General features: G+C 37.5%; 2 protein-coding genes across 4 annotated transcripts in view; one reads left to right on the top strand and one right to left on the bottom strand.

Annotated features, from left to right (window-relative positions):
- LOC136850762 (uncharacterized) overlaps positions 1 to 9737 on the bottom strand; it is a 48659-nt gene extending 38922 nt beyond the window's left edge. Inside the window, exon 1 of the mRNA XM_067124715.1 lies at positions 9644 to 9737. The gene's annotated coding sequence lies outside the window, so the exon portion shown is untranslated. The remainder of the gene's footprint in view (positions 1 to 9643) is intronic.
- Positions 574 to 16498, top strand: LOC136850763 (cytochrome b5-related protein-like). 3 transcript variants are annotated; one of them, XM_067124718.1, is made up of 7 exons: positions 574 to 714; positions 5614 to 5857; positions 8347 to 8525; positions 11190 to 11328; positions 12017 to 12419; positions 14416 to 14568; positions 15852 to 16498. In XM_067124718.1, the coding sequence occupies exons 2-7, from the start codon at positions 5620 to 5622 to the stop codon at positions 16099 to 16101; spliced, it is 1362 nt and encodes a 453-aa protein (XP_066980819.1). In that variant the 5' UTR covers positions 574 to 714; positions 5614 to 5619; the 3' UTR covers positions 16102 to 16498. The 3 variants fall into 3 exon arrangements, with proteins under 3 accessions (XP_066980819.1, XP_066980818.1, XP_066980820.1); XM_067124717.1 differs by having other exon boundaries at positions 642 to 779; XM_067124719.1 differs by lacking the exon at positions 574 to 714 and adding an exon at positions 4639 to 4749.
- The last annotated feature ends 427 nt before the right edge of the window (positions 16499 to 16925 follow it).

Here is a 16925-nt window from a genome sequence, read left to right as displayed (position 1 = left end):
CGCTTTTCCTTCTTAATGTATATATATATATATATATATATATATATATATATATATATATATATATATATATATATATGTGTGTGTGTGTGTGTGTGTAGTAATTTATAAATGTAGGCCTATTCAAAAGAGTGCGAATGAATGCGGTTGTTTGATGATCTCTCATTTTTGTGATATTTCTGATACTTTTGACAGTATACGGTAGCGTACGTTTCATAACTTATGCTAAGTTTAGAAAAAAAAAGAATGACAATATCTTATAACACTAGTTTTCCTTTTGGCAACACCACTAGGTAAAGAGTTTCGGTGATTAATTTTAGAAACTGAAACAGGAGAGAGAACACTCGGTGAACTTTCATTTAGTCTTATTTCACAAGCTTATCAGAGACCTAGGCTAAAAGCTACGATTGCACCAGGGTAAAATGGACCCAAATGAGATAAAGCAAGTAAATTAACTCATTACCATAACTGGCAAAGAGCAAATGTGTTACAGTAGTAACTAGTTGTTTACATCTCTTTCGTCTGGCAGCGTAGTCAGTGCCACCGCTTCATGTTCATCTCCCTTCCCCTACCAGGCCCGGGTGAAACAACCACCCAGAGAGGAACCCCACCTCTTTCACTTAACGGGAAAACAACATCCCAACTCACCAACTTGTAGTACACAGTGTGTGCACTAGTGACTGCAGTTCAGCGACTTCAGTCACCGGTAACTTGGTCAGTAGTTCAGTTCTAGTAATGTGTTCAGTGTTGTTATTACCGTCTCGTCCTCCTTATTTCTAGTAAGTGTTTTTCTTTTTCCTTCAGTACTTTGTAGGGTTAGTTTAGTTAGAGTTTGGGGAACATTTCTCGAGTCGGTAACTTTCCGAAGCGGCATCATGATCATAACTGGCACAGTGACTCGTCACTCGACAGAGAAACTGCCTTGTTGCGTACCCGTTACTCTTTACGATTTATGTAAGTTCTAGGCCTCTCGTGTGTATGTGTATGTGTGTATGTATATATATATATATATATATATATATATATATATATATATATATATATATATAGATAGATAGATAGATAGATAGATAATATTGTATATTTGAATTTTTGGCCTTTCCAGTCGTTTGACATGTTTATATTCACAGATATCAAGACATAATTTAATTTCGAATTCACTCAACTTTAGCAATAACTTACAACCTGATAACTATAACTTAAAGTGTTTTGCCCCAGCCAGGTTCAAATCCTGGCCAGGGTGGAAGCATGAGTAATTATAATTCCCCGTAACAGTAAATTATTTGCAAGGTAGTGAATTTGATATAAAGCGGCAATTGTGAATATATATATATATATATATATATATATATATATATATATATATATGTATGTATGTGTGTGTGTATGTACGGTATGCATGTATGTATGAATGTATATGTACGCACATATATATATATATATATATATGTATTTACAGACACACTACATACATACGTATAACTGAATCACGAAAATATGGAATGTGATGCATATATAAATAAAGACAAAAAGTAAAGGACGATAAGTCGAAAGGCCTTACAGCACTCCATTGTTTCTCTTTCCTTCGTGGGTTTTGTCTTTATTTATACTTACATACATACATACTATACATACAAAAATCAGTTTGCAAGCGCAGTTTGCTACAAAAGGAAGAGTGAACGGCTACTCTCTAAATAATAATAATAATAACTTTTTTAATATAGTCAACAGTAGGCGACAGTACAGACACTAATTTTTCCTGATAATAAGAATAATCATGACAACATCGTTTGCGGTAATATAAAACACAAAGAGAAATAAATTAAAGCTATGTTGAGAACGTAGAAGGAACATTCAAAACAAGAGATGGGTATGTTTAATATACGCTGACCATTTATGGGCGCAGATAACAAGCAGATAACAAGAAAGAGAAAAATTACAGTACATGAATATAGAGGAATAGTAACAATAATACAAAGACTGGCAATATCGATAAATAAAGAAAAAATGTGAAAGATAAAAGCATACATAGCAATCGAGCGTCAATTGCTATGTATGCATCCATAATTCGAAGGAAAAAACGTCAGTTAGGAACAGAACTCTCTCTCTCTCTCTCTCTCTCTCTCTCTCTCTCTCTACGAGGAGAATTACATACTTCAAAAGTAGATCTCGCTTTCTCCTTTCTTTTGTGAGAGAATTTCGGACATCAAAAGTTGATAGGAATCACAGCTTTTGTTCTACTCATGTTATGAGGTGACATTTTCCACTAGTAGACTAAGACTGCCTCTTGAGACATAAAAAAAAGGCGGGGGTGGGGGTTGGGGCAGGAGACGGAGACAACCCCCAAGAGTAATCAAAGGCTCTTATCATATTGTTGTTTCCAAGGCAACAGTGCTTTTAAGTGACTGAGCAGCTAAAACTTTTTTTTTATTTGCCTGATTTTACTTCTTTACTGCTTAACGATTCTGCTTTCGTTATTCCACCAGTGTTGCGCCCCGTGTTTTTCTCAGAGAATTCAGCGACATTCTTTTGTTATTCTGCAGTAAAGGGCAGCTTGAGTTTAATTCAAGTTTGTAAATATAACTCTATTAGAAACACGAACAGTATAAATTACATGCCAAGACTTTTCAAGTTTCTTTTTTTAACAAGCTTTCGCAAATTGCATTCACCGAAGTTATATTATTATTATTATTATTATTATTATTATTATTATTATTATTATTATTATTATTATTATTATTATTTTACAGAAGATGAACCCTGTTCATATGGAACAAGCCCACAGGGACCACTGACTTTGATATTCAAGCTTCCAAAGAATATGGTGTTCATTCGAAAGAAATAAAAGAAGGTAGCAGGAACTACAGAAAGAAGAGATCAGTTATTAAAAGAAAATAAATTAACAGATTAATAAATATGTAGATATGTAAAAAAATGTAAATAAAGAAGGAACAGAGAAATAAGAAATGACAGACAGTGTATAGGCCTACGTTATGAGCGTTACGATTTAGGTGATAGGTGCCACAGTACACTCTTAACACACGCCAGTCACACATTCCACGTTCCACTAAATGAAAATGTACCGTGGACCCGATAACCCACAGATGTGGGCGAGGTCACAGGGTATGTGAGTGTGGCACTACTCAAGCCAGTGGTCACTCTAACTGAAAAGAATCACAAACTGAGGTGTGGTGGTCTCTTGAATATTTACAATACAGGAACTATAAGAAAACTATTACAAACACTCAGCTAGATATTTCACTGCTGACAGAAATCTGGGTAATGCTGTCAGTGCACCCTACGCGGTGTACTGTAGGCATTACTTCAGGTTCTCTGCAGCGTTCTTCCGGCCCTTAGCTGCAACCCCTTCCATTACTTCTACTGTACCTCCGTTTCCAGTCTCTTTCTTCCATCTTACTTTCCTCCCACTCCTAACAATCGTCCCATAGTGCAACTGTGAGGTTTTCCTTCTGTTACGCCTTTTAAACCTTCTTTCCTTTCAATTTCCTTTTCTGCACTGAATGGCCTCATAGGTCCGAGGGCTTGGCATTTGGCCTAAATTTTATATTTCAATTTAAGTTTCAGAAATATGGCTAAGTGGCGCAATAAATGAAAGATCAAACTAATCAAAGAAAGGATGCCTTCTGACCTTGAGTTGTATTATGCGCCAAGGACAGGCAAAGCTGGTGGCAAAACAACTTGGACGTGGAGCAAATGCAACATTAGAATACATTAATATTAATGCTTATAATATGAGCAAGAAAGTAAAATTACTATTGTTATTATTATCATTAGTATTATTAGTATTGGTGAGCATACTTTTTTTAATGGAAGAGACCAAAGGCCATGAACTAGACTAGACTGAAAAATGATGCAAAAACTCTCTCTCTCTCTTTAGTGACATTTTCTGGCCGAGTGCAGGACATTCTTAAATGGCCCTAGTCCGTGGACTTGGCTCAGATCATCCTTTCATGGACTGTTACCCTTATGCCTTGTGATTTTCCCCTGAGATCTTCAAGTATTCGAGACGAGATTTAACAATGTAACAGTGCACTGAGGTGATCGCATTTATGCGAGTGAAATGTTTTAATCATAATAAAATGAATTATGCCCAATCTTGGCAAAAGAAGCTGAAATGAAAATTTGTTTATTTAAGTTCTGTGGCGAAATAAGAGTAACTTGGACAAGAGGATGGCACACAGAAAATAAATGGAGGAAAAGTAAGTATAAGTCTCTCGAATAGAAAGTGAAAAGATACGATAATCCCACAGAGAGGTAAAAGAAACGGATACAAAGTAGAAGAAGAAGAAGAAGAAGAAGAAGAAGAAGAAGAAGAAGAAGAAGAAGAAGAAGAAGAAGAAGAAGAAAAGACTCCCACAGTAAACGGAAAACACATCCAAATGAATGTTAACTTCTGCAATAAACAAAAATAGAACAAATATTATATTTCTGGAATTGCCGTAAATTATGTTTGCCTTCCTCCCAAAACCTCATAAAAATGAAAAACTTTGGTTAGAAATGAGCGTGAGGATGTCTTCTTATCTAATGGCGAGACAATGAGACGGCAAAACTTTATCTAGAATCAATAAAAACTTTTGTGGGCAGATAGCGAGAAAGCGCCACGTGTAAAATCAGTCTTTAACAGAAATAAAGGAGACGAAGCCTCCAGAATCAAAATGGCCAATACAGGAAAAGTCACTCCACTGAGCCAGAGTTGATAAATGATCGTTCGAAATTAATTGAACAATTGTAAGTGTTTTAATATGTTGGTTTTCGTTGGAACATTGGATCCAGTGGTATATGATCTTGTTACAAGGTGCAGAGAAGGATAGGGATTATATACAATTCAATAAAATGGTTTTAACTTTTTTTACTTGCAGGACTTTTGGTAATCCATTCAGAATCATGCGCTTGTACCAGGATGAACTGTATATTAGAGAAGACTGTATTTAATCATTCTGAATATCTGACAATACCTTGCGTTACCTTCGACTCAAACTATCCTTGTCACTACATTTTAATCCTTTTATTACCCATTTTCATGTTATCAAGGTGTGAATATCAGGAAGTCATCTGTATCAAAGTCACGTTTGTAAGAAGAGAGTAGAAGATACCCATAGAGGGCATAACCCTGCCAATGACAAAACGATTTATGATTCCAAAATCAAGTCTATAATTTTAACCTAACCTACCAAACCTACCTAATCTAACCTGTCTCACAATGTTAACAGTAAGAAAAAATAATCAAGATTCCGCAACTGGAACGGGATTTAGGTCCTATTCCAACTGAGGTGTTGTCATATAGGAGTGATTAAGTAAATAATTTTACAATTATCTTCTATACATTATCTATGCTTTTGTTATTGTATACACGAGCAATACAGATTTCTTGGTTCCTTAGCTTTCTCACCCTGTCAAACAACTTGGTCAGTTTTATCCCATTCAAGCTAATTTCTTGGTCCCTTAGTCTTCTCAACCTGTCAGACAACTTGGTCAGTTTTATCCCATTCAGGTTAATCAAAGCGCTTCTGAAATTGAATATATTCAAGTATTCCTGAGCTATAGTGAAAAATTTACCAGATTAAGCACAGATTTCACCATTCTGTCTTGCAGGTCACAATGGCACCTTGCGAGGGCCTAGTCCCGGAGGCCAACGCTGAGAAGAGTCAGGCGCACAACGCTCATTTTACCAATGTACCCCCTGGAAAGTTCAAAGACAGGCCCGCGTGCTTCGACGTTGGGAAAACCACGGCTGGCTGGATGGAAGGGAAGAGGATAGATGATAATATAGGGCCATATTGGAGGGTTCACAACAAACTCTATGACTTGACAGACTTTGCACAAAGGCATCCAGGAGGTGAGTTTAAGCAGATTTTACTTTTCTGTAAAAGTAAACTATTGAGATGGCTAATTGTCTGTCCGTCCGCACTTTTTCTGTCCGCCCTCAGATCTTCGAAACTACTGAGGCTAGAGGGCTGCAAATTGGTATGTTGATCATCCACCCTCCAATCATCAAACATCCAAACCGTAGCCCTCTAGCCTCAGTAGTGTTGATTTTATTTAAGGTTAAAGTTAACCATGATCGTGCGTCTGGCACCGATATACGTGTCAACAACACAAGTCACCACCGGGCCGTGGCTGAGAGTTTCATAAAGCATTATACACTGTACAGAAAACTCGATTGCGCCGAAGAAACTTCGGCGCATTTTTTACTTGTTTTCTTGTTGGGAACAATGTTTCTTATCGGATGTGCAGTGTAGGTTTGGTAGAAGTAATTCTTCAGATGAGTTTGAGGGATTATATTTACCGTATTGTGTTTGGAGTTGTCTGCAGATGAAGATTTTCTTCATATTGTATCTTAACAATGGTTCAAACTTCATTCATCCTAAGAAATCAGGCAAAGAAACATTAAATTTTGGTCAATAAGTAAACGAAATTGACCCACTATCGAAAAGATTTGACAAAGACTTTGAGGAACTAGGAAATCAAAATTGTCAGAGACTGTGTACATATCTTTTTTTACCATTTCAATGCTTCGTGATGTATCATAACTTTCCCATCATCACAAAATCCTTATGATTGGAGATTTCTGGCACTAGATAATTTTCAGAGTACATACAAGCAATTTCAAAGCTGAATCTTTCATCATTAAAACTTGACGAATTATTTTCATTTGTTTTACCAGCAGCAAATAACAAAGAGTCCAGTTCTTGCTTGACTTGCTTTTAACGAAAGTTCCCGAAAATGAAACTATAATTATTTGAATATAGGCTACTTGAAAGTAGTTAATGTGCGACTCCCATTAAAGCTCGCACAATATGCGAGTGAACAAATTGCAGAAAAGATAATCTTTGTAAATCATTGGCACTGGATCTTTTTATGAAAGCTGTGAGCTTGGTATGTATGGAGTCTTGTATTGTGAGTGGGTGTAGTTTAAGACAAATTTAGCAAGTGCTAAGGCCTTGTTTCGAGAACACGATAGGTTTGGAGGTGAGGCAGTATAACAAATGAGTAGACAAATGGCTGGGAATGAAGCGAGATATTGGAGCCGTTTCAAAGACAAATCTTGACAAGTAGTACTACTACTTTTGTTGTGACGTGGAATTTCTGATGTTGGCTTTTAAGTGGATGAATGGCCATGGTTTGATTGCCCGTTCAAATGTTTAAAGGACATATTATCTGTAGGTTGAATATGGTTAAGAAAAATGGTCAACGTGTCAATAATACTTTATTTTTGCAGGTCAGGGAGCCTCTGAATTTTTTCCTCTTTTGTGAGAGTCACTCATCTATTGTATAAAAGTGTATTCTGCTTATTTAACTTACCTGTTACAATTATCATTCAGCTATGCTTCATTATCATCTTTGAATTTACATTGATGTTTCTGTATAGGAAAATAATAAACCCCAGCAATTCTTCAATAGTCAGAGGCAGTTACATGGACAAACCACAAAGCCTTACAAAGACTGAGGTCCTTTAGAAAAGTGAAACAAGTAAATAACTTCATCATAGTTTGTTTTTAATGAGGTCTAAAAAATCATCTAGCTGTGAGATATAGCTGCCCTTTCATCTATTAGTCACGTGAAGATTAATAAATCTGTAACAAATGGAAATCTTTCGCAAAATAATAACTATAGTCACCAGGATGTACATTAATGTAAAATAGAACTTTGTGTTAGTGGCATCTCTTGATGAATTGTTTGCTCGCGAATGTATTGTTTTATTATGAAAGATGGAGACAGGAAGGAATGGATGATTTGAAGCTGATGACGCCAGAATTGCAAAAGCAATGTTTTCCCCTGGAATAGAAGAGATTTTTTTTGCATTCAGATATCGAAGGTTGATATTTAACATCAGATTCAACACTGGTTTTAGTTTTGCTGCTGCATTTTTAAAAGATCAGTGCACAGTTTTTTTTAATGTTTTTATTCATTAAATTCGAGTGTTTTAAGCTGTAAACATTTCAAAATCTCAGGGCTTCACAGCCAGACTCTTTTTTTTTAAAGCTATGAATTTGTTGTACACGTGTAAACGAACATGGAACTTTAGTATATATATATATATATATATATATATATATATATATATATATATATATATATATATATATATATATATATATATTACAGCTATTTATCCTAGAGAGAGGGTTCAGAAAAAAAAGTTCAGTTTTAAAAACACAGAACCGTAATTTAATAACGTTTGCATCACTCCGTCATTACCATTGCCGTTTTCAAATACCTAAATAAATGCTGACTGGACAAAACGTAATTCGTTACACATACATATGAAATAGATCAATGACCTCTTGCAGTAATTCACTTAAGAATTTTCTTCTCGATCCGTAGGCAAAGAATGGATCACGATGACCAAAGGGACTGACGTCACAGAGGCGTTCGAAAGTTCTCACATAAATCTGACAGCTGAGAAGATTTTGCCCAAATTCTACGTTAAGGACATTGACACGCCCAGGAGTTCACCGTACACTTTCCACGAAGACGGGTTCTTCAGAACTCTGAAGAGAAAAGTAAGACATTCTTTCGTAATAAAGCTCACAGTAGTATTCACTGTTCTTTTTTTTTTTATGTCGTTGCATACTGATCGAGACACACTACTCGTCTTTTGGGTCCTATGGTCCTATATTTCTTCAGTCCCGGCTGCATTTTCCTGAGGTGTAACCGAGTCCGGACCTTTCCCTGAAATAAGCGGGACGCCACATCTCAAAAACTAACCATAGAATTTTCTTGAAAATTATCTCATTGTGTTTCCCACACCCAAATTATCGAACAATGTAAATATATCTATCCTAACCTAACTTAATCTAACGTAGGGGCATGGCAAAAAAAAACCCGGGCTGGTGCAATACTAGCATACATCTCAGGAATTTGCGTCCGGGATCTCAGTCGAATTTTAGCTGCCATCAACCAAAGCACGACTCTCATCCTCTCTACGTAACTCGCTTATCTCGATAACAAATTCATAGTCACATTCTCAACCTTTCCTTCGCACTGGGAGCCTCACTAGTTTTGCTTTAACCGAATAATGTTTCAAGATACTCTCCTTTCCTTAAGTATACTCTTCCGTCCGTTAATGTACGACCCTTTCCTTACTACAACACCGTAGAGGTCGTGATTGTGACTTCCATGTTTTGTTGTTGTGAAGTAGGTTGTACAAATAGGACGGAGCGGTTGTTTTGTTGTATCCTTGTACGGAAATGGATTTCAGATTTTGTGAGGGAGGACTTGCTTGCACAAAAGGCAAAAAACTTTTTAGGCACACAACGCACTTCAGTATCGTAGCATACTAGCAACACAGTCAAGTACACGATCTCTCTCCACACACACACACACACACACACACACACACACACACACACATACACATATATATATATATATATATATATATATATATATATATATATATATATATATATATATATATTTAGAATGATCCTCTCAAAGTAAAGGCTAATAATGTAGAATGAACCGGAAAAAAATTGATAACATTGTAAAACCTCATTTCCAGTTCCTGCAGCTCATTTTGAAGCTTTCGTGTTGCGTCTTGTGTATCAACATTATACAGTATAATACCCACAGGATTAAAAAAACCACACACATTTGCAACTACTAAATGACTACTCACGTAAGACTATGTATTACTTAGCTGCCACCCATTTGTTCTGATGAATGATCGTCCTGTCGTCAGATCGTCTCGGTACCAAACTTCTGGAGAAAGTGACTTATGTTGAAGGGGCATGTGAGTTGCTATCTTATGCCAGAGATAACAGATCTGGGTATAAACAGAGGGAGACAGAGTTAAGGGGGCGGGGAGGTGGGGACTGTAGACAAGATTCACAACCAATGTCAAGTTTTCCTAGAAAAGATTGTTGGAAAAAGTATATCTTAGTTTAACCACACCACTGAGCTGATTAACAGCTCTCCTAGAGCTGGCCCGAAGGATTAGACTTATTTTACATGGCTAAGAACCAATTGGTTACCTCGCAACGGGACCTACAGCTTATTGTGACCTACAGCTTATTGTGGAATCCGAACCACATCGTGCCGAGAAATGAATTTCTATCACCAGAAATAAATTCCTCTAACTCTTCACTGGCCGGCTGGAGAGTCGAACTCGGTCTAGGAGAGTGCTAGCCGACAACTCTACCGATTCGTCCAACGAGGAACTAAAGACTGTTGGGGTTAGGTGAATAATGAAGATTATGAATGAAGAATCATTGTCTACTGGATATGTTTCTGCACTTAGGTAACATAATGGATATTAAAATCCCTTCGTTATTCACTTATGACTTCTTCACCTTCTTTTTCATAGCATAAGCCCCTGTGAGGTTCGCTGCTTTTAATGAATCGCTTCCAGCTGTTTCTATCTTGTTGTTCACTTGATGACGTATTTGTAATATTACAAGGGCATGAGGAGCAGGGAAATTGATGCTATTTTGTTTTTCCATTATTAAACAGGTAAGGACCTCTGATATCATTTGACCCTACTGTGAGTGACCTTAACCTAGCGTTCAAGATTATAGATGCATGTCTAAGCCATCATTCAAAAGTAACTTGCAATAAATATATACTAATTTAGAAGGTACGGAAGAGCTGAAATGATACATTTTGAAAACTGCTACATAAATATAGCATGGTGATCCGGTTCCGGAGAAACTGGAGGTGTTTGCGCTATCTAGTTAGTTTTGAGTTTCATTGCTCTGTCAAGCGGAACAACTGAGAGTCACACAATGTGAGCTTATATTGAGTTTTACCTTGAGAACAATAAGCAACAATACCAAATGATTCTCGCTTCAAACTTGAGCGAATCTAATGCAGTTCCTCAGACCGTGGCTTCATCTGTTCCTGGTGCGCTCCCCCCGCCCCGTAGGGTGGTAGGGCCGTCAGTGTACCTCATGCGGTGCACTGGAGGCATTACTTAAGGTTCTTCGCAGCGTCCCCTCGGCCCCTAGCTGGAACACCTTTCATTCCTCTTACTGGACCGCCATTCATATTCTCTCTCTTCCGTCTTGCTATCCACCCTCTCCTAACAATTGTTTCATAGTGCTGCTGCGAGTTCTTCCGCCTGTTACACCTTTCAGACCTTTCTACACTCAATCTCTCTTTCAGTGCTAATTGACCTCATAGGTCCCAGTGCCTTGGTCTAAATTCTATTTTCCATTCCATTCCAGGTGCGTCCAGTTCTAGAGAAAATCGGCCAGGGACCTAATCGTCAGATGCTTCTTTTGCAAGATGGTCTGTTCACGGGCTTCGTAGCGCTGACAGTTTTAGCCTCTGTCACAGAGTCTTATACCCTGGTGATTCTCGCTGGTGAGGCCCTGGATTTTACTCTGATAGGATTGTGGATGTGTGTTGTGTACCATTTTGTGGAAGTTGCTAATTGTTCTTGGGTGGTAATATGTTTGCGTTTTGCCAAGTGTTTTGTAATCTGTGGTCATGTGTGTAGTTCCAGTTATGATAATGAAATGCTAAGATTATGCAATATTCATTGTCTTGCATGCAACAGTATTGTTATTTTGATGTTTTGCTTATATCTTCGTAATGTAAACTTTTCTTCTGAATTTTTTTTCTGTTATCTGAAATTATTGTCCGTTCATCTTCTGGTATTGCCATAAAAAACAACAAATAAAATAGAACTACTTTTACATATGATTATCCCTTTAGGAGACATTAACCAATACTCATATTTATCATTTCGGAACTTATTAATAATACCCAAATGTCTTGCTTGCAACGGTATTGTAGTTTAAAGTTTGGCTGTCATCTTCGTACCGTTAAACCTTGTATTTGAAATTATTTTCTGTTTTCTGAAAGGATATTCTGTTTATCTCTTGGTGTTGCCATAAAAATGGCACGGAATAGAGGATTAATATTAATATATGATTTTCCCTTAGAGAACATGCCACGAAAACTTCTTATTTACTATTTTGAAGCTATTGCGTTTTTATTATAGAAATGAAATAACATCATATAAACCAGTCTTATAACCTCGTTTCAGGCATCGTTCTGGCCATGAACATCATGAGCGCCCACAACTTCTTCCACCAACGGGACAACTTCCGAATGTATTACTGGGACTTCAGCCTCCTCACCTCCCACGACTGGAGGATAAGCCACGGTCTCTCTCACCACCTCTTCACCAACACAAGATACGACCTGGAGGTCATAGCTCTAGAGCCTTTGCTCGTTTTCCTGCCGAAGCGGGACAAGAACTTCCTTCAGCGTTACGCAGCTCAGGTCTACGAAGTCCTGCTCTTGCCCTTCGGGTTCTACATCGAGCTTGTCAAGAGGATCCGCATCGTAGCGACGGGACAGACGGCCCTCCGGCCTGAGAATCTTCTTCCTCTTCTCGAGTTGTTTGTGATGTGTGGTCTAGCATCTTCGGTGGTCACGGGAGTGAAGTAAGTTAATGATTCATTTTCTTTTAAAGCAATTTTTAGTTTCATGCTACAATGACTAATTTTCTATTTTTAAATGACCGGGGAACGTTACCTCATTTACGTATTTCCAGGGAACCAGAAAAAAATTCAGAATGTGATGTGTTTAAGTTTTACCCAACCACTAGAGCTACGCCTCAAATAGTATCCATTATCTGTCTGAAATATAAATATCATGGACTTCAGACGCCCATTTGTTAGACACAAATGCTAATTTCCTGGGTCAGTTCAGCAACGATTTGCTTGGCGTTAGATGATCTAAAGAAGACAGCACAGAACACTGGATTCAGTAGCAAAATAATAGAACAAGTTAGAGACCACGAAATCTCCTGACAAAAACCAGGAAGAAAATACTGGATAGGTATTGGTGTTTACAAATTATATTCCCCTGGGCAGCACTCATGACTCGATGTCGAAACGAGACTTGAGTTGCCGTCAGTGATGAAATAGTGTTTATCTTGACACGAGGAAGACCAGTCTTGTGGGAAGTCTCCTGTACATTTGAAAACAGGTGACCACAACCAAAGATTCAGTCAGAACCAGCAAACTGATAACGGAATTCATATTCAGCAAGATAAAAAAAAAAAAAAAGCTTATGGGAAAACGAGAATAAAGAACCTGGTCAGATCAGTTGTTTACGAAGGTTAGGGAACGAAAGGCACAGGAAAGCTTTGGCAAGTGGAATTATATAAGAAATAGCCCCCTCGTAACTTTTCACCTAGAGCCTAGAAGTACAATAAGACCGGACCGGTGTTCCCGGGCTGAGAGACGAGGAACTTGGGACCTTCAATATTGTAGCATTGCAGTCTTAATGGATTTGGTCTGTTCGCCCTAAAACCTGTTCTCTCTATTTTCTGCTCACCCTAGATTCGTACGCCCTGCCTCTGGCTTGTCTTATGGACGTTCACCCTGTCCGTTCACTTTTATGATGATCTTATTTTGAAAATTTTAATATATATATATATATATATATATATATATATATATATATATATATATAAATTATATAATATATATATATATACACATTATATATATATGTGTTTGTGTGTGTGTTTGTTCAAATGTATGTATAATGTTTAAACACGTCGTACTTAGGGAGGAAATAAAACAAAAAGTATATTCCCGACCGGTTTCACTCTAAGTTCATTTCTCCTCGCTGCTGACAATGTCCCAAGACAAAACCGGTCGGGATTATTATACCTTTTGTTTCATTTCTTATTTATGCTGTTCGCCATATATACATATACATATATATGTATATATGTACATTTATATATATAGTTCTACTGGCGATTGATGCTACAAAGCAATAATAGGCATTTGTGGAGAATACGTGTAAAGGTAATTGAATGTTTTTTTTTTTGTATGTACTAAAAAATATTTTGAAAAGAAAATGTAATGACGTTTTCTTGTCATCTCTGTATATGATTGAAAGAATGTACTTTCGCTGCAATAAATTTTATTACCACAGCATTAATAGTAATATTACTCTTATTGCTGTATTATAATTTATAAAAAACTATTTTATTCAAGTCATGTCATCTACTTATGGTCTTTGAAAACAAAACTTAAAAGTTTCAGATTATTATCCTCTGTTTTATGAACCTTGTACACGTATTAATCATCACATAAAAAAAATAAATCTCAAGAATATTAGTAAACGGACACAACTGAAAGACCCACAGTAGTAGTAGTATTGGTCGAGAATTATCTCTGAAACGGCTCCCTTTTTATTTTGCCTTTGGTTGTCCTTGTTCCCACGAAATGAATAATGAAAATTGTCTAGGTAAGGTTTCTGCAATTCCAACCACTGTTTTTCGATCATTGTTAATACAGAGACAAGTCAGTAGGGACTCTTTTGAATCATAATTAAAAGAAGAATGTGAGGAGGACTGTCGAGAGAGAACGGGGCTGTTTTTCACACAGTGAAGTCGAAACTAACTTCGACACTTTTCAGGCTGTGGTTGGTACTACACGCAGCCTCCAGCGCCTGGTTCAGCGGCATAGGCGTGATCGTCGCCCATCACCATCCAGACATATACCACGACGGAGACAAGTTCAGAGAAAACCCGGACTGGGGCCTCTGTCAGCTGGATGCAGTCAGAGACAGGTGGGTTACTGTTTGCTCGGTCAGGTTCAGGATGGAGGTTTGTGTTTAGGCCTATAATTTCTGACTACAGGAAGTAGGCTAATGGGTTAAGTGAGTTTTTGATGATCTTTAAAACTGCTTTACACCATAGATATGGTGAAAGTTTTGGCACGAATTGTCGCAAAACTTTTACCCTCAACACTTCTCACCCTCGTAAGGGGGTAGTGCCCTCAGTGCACCTCACGGTGTGAACTGTAGGCATTACTAAAGTTCTTTGCAACGTCCCTTCGGCCCCTAGCTGCAACCTCTTTCATTCCATTTACTGTACCTCCGTTCATATTATCTTTCGTCCATCTTGCTATCCACCCTCTACTAACAATGATTTCATAGTGCAACTGCGAGGTTTTCTTCCTGTTAAACCTTTCAAACCTACCTGCTCTCAGTTTCCTTTCCAACGGTGAATGATCTTAAACGTCCCAGTGCTTGGCCTAAACTCTATATTCCAATCCATTCAGACTTCTCACTCAAGTGATACATAAGAAACACGTGGTCCACACATCCTGTTCTTTGCTGTCTACAGGTCTTCGTTCGCTAGTCTTTATACCTGGCTCCTTATAAATGGTAGGTGATCGTAGCATGCTCACCATCAATAACAATTTTATCGTTACAACGAGAAACAGCTAAGGTGTAAGTGAATCCTTTGAATTATAAATACTTTAGTTATAAACGGATTTCGAATGTTGTCAGATGTTCGTTTGCATATAAACTGCTTAAAATTTAAGTGTTTTCAGAATATACCCTCATCTGTTTTTGCAGTAGTCTAGCTGTAATCAGAAAGTGAGTCATTGTTCAACCATATATGTAATGTGAATGTCACAAATTAGCCTAAACGGGGGGCAGAAATGAAGTTATCGAAGTTTTCACTTGCGCGTTGTCACTGCAGGCAATATACTGAGCTTGAATTGTACACACAAATATGAAAAATATTTGCTGCTTGGTACAAAATTTGATGGCAAGATGCTAAACATTGCCGGAAAACGTGCTAGCGCTTGACATTGCTTAAAAAATGAAACTTTGCATATATGAAATTATCATCACGATTATTAATGGAAAGAAGTAAAGTTTCTCTTAAACATGTTCTGTCAGCTAAAATGGTCGCTTCAGGCGAACTGGTTTTATATTGAGTGTTTTTAATTCTTGAATAATTCCACGTATAATTATAAATAGGGTTGAAAAGACAGTATACAATGAATTCGACTGATGATGCCATTATATTTGACAGATTATTGTAATTATTATTTCAGAATTGAGGTGAAAGGCAACCTGTTCCTGGTCTGTACAACCTTCGGCGATCATAGTCTCCATCACTTGTTGCCAACGGTCGACCATTCAAAACTTGACGCGCTCTACCCTGCCTTCTTCGAGACCTGCCACGAATTTAATATTCCATTCGAATTCCTGAGCCAATGGGAATTGACTCGCGGGACATATCAGCAATTAGCGAGAAACGAACCCAACCCAAATCCACCGGGTTACAAAGCTAAGCATGACTGAAAGAAATTGCAAATAATATTCTGACATTTTTGTATGTAGCCTTCAGGGCATTACGTTGCTGATACGGTATCTTGTGCCTTATGCTGTATTTTGATTTTATTTTGCTGGCTTTAGCTCTTTTTCAGTTTAGGACCACAGAGCTACGCTGCAGTTATATGTGAATAAAAAAATAGTCAAAGATACTGGCAATAATGTGGGTTTTGTATGGATTGATTTGCAAACATTTTAGAAGTTCATTGCCAAACCAGTCTAAAGTCAGAAGTCACTCCACTAGTACCATTCATTTTTCCATGGGCTATAGCTTTAAGATTTAGGATAAAAAGACTCTAGTTAAACTTAAGTTTACCCGTGCCGCAACTTTCTGCCTTATTTTCTATAATAAAAACTGAGCTATATAGCCGCTACGTCATTACCCCCACATAAATATATCCCAGCAGTAAGTGCATTCAAGACAGTTCCGACTTGGAGTGTTGCCATACAGAGCAATATTTATTTATTTTTCAGACATTTTCTCTGATGGCACTTCAGTTGTGAACTTGTGATATAACCACCCGGGTGGTAGGTCAGTATCTGAAAACTTAGTTCATCCAGCTCTGTTTTGTCATTTGAGCTATATTATATATACTCTTTCGCTGACATAACCAGCGCATTCAATTTGCACTCTCGCTTCGGCCACATTCAATGGCTCACGTTCTGTGATGTTTGTGGAGCAATAACGGTCAAAATCGCTCGAATCAAAAAGGAGAAACTCTTAGAAATTCTGTCGGCAGTTATCCAAATTCATCAGGAGCAATTAGTCTTTAATTATCTTTCATGGTTTCTTT

This window comes from Macrobrachium rosenbergii, chromosome 22, assembly GCF_040412425.1.
Source record: "Macrobrachium rosenbergii isolate ZJJX-2024 chromosome 22, ASM4041242v1, whole genome shotgun sequence".
Classification (NCBI taxonomy): Eukaryota; Metazoa; Arthropoda; class Malacostraca; order Decapoda; family Palaemonidae; genus Macrobrachium; species Macrobrachium rosenbergii.
This window is presented reverse-complemented; position numbering and strand designations above follow the sequence as displayed.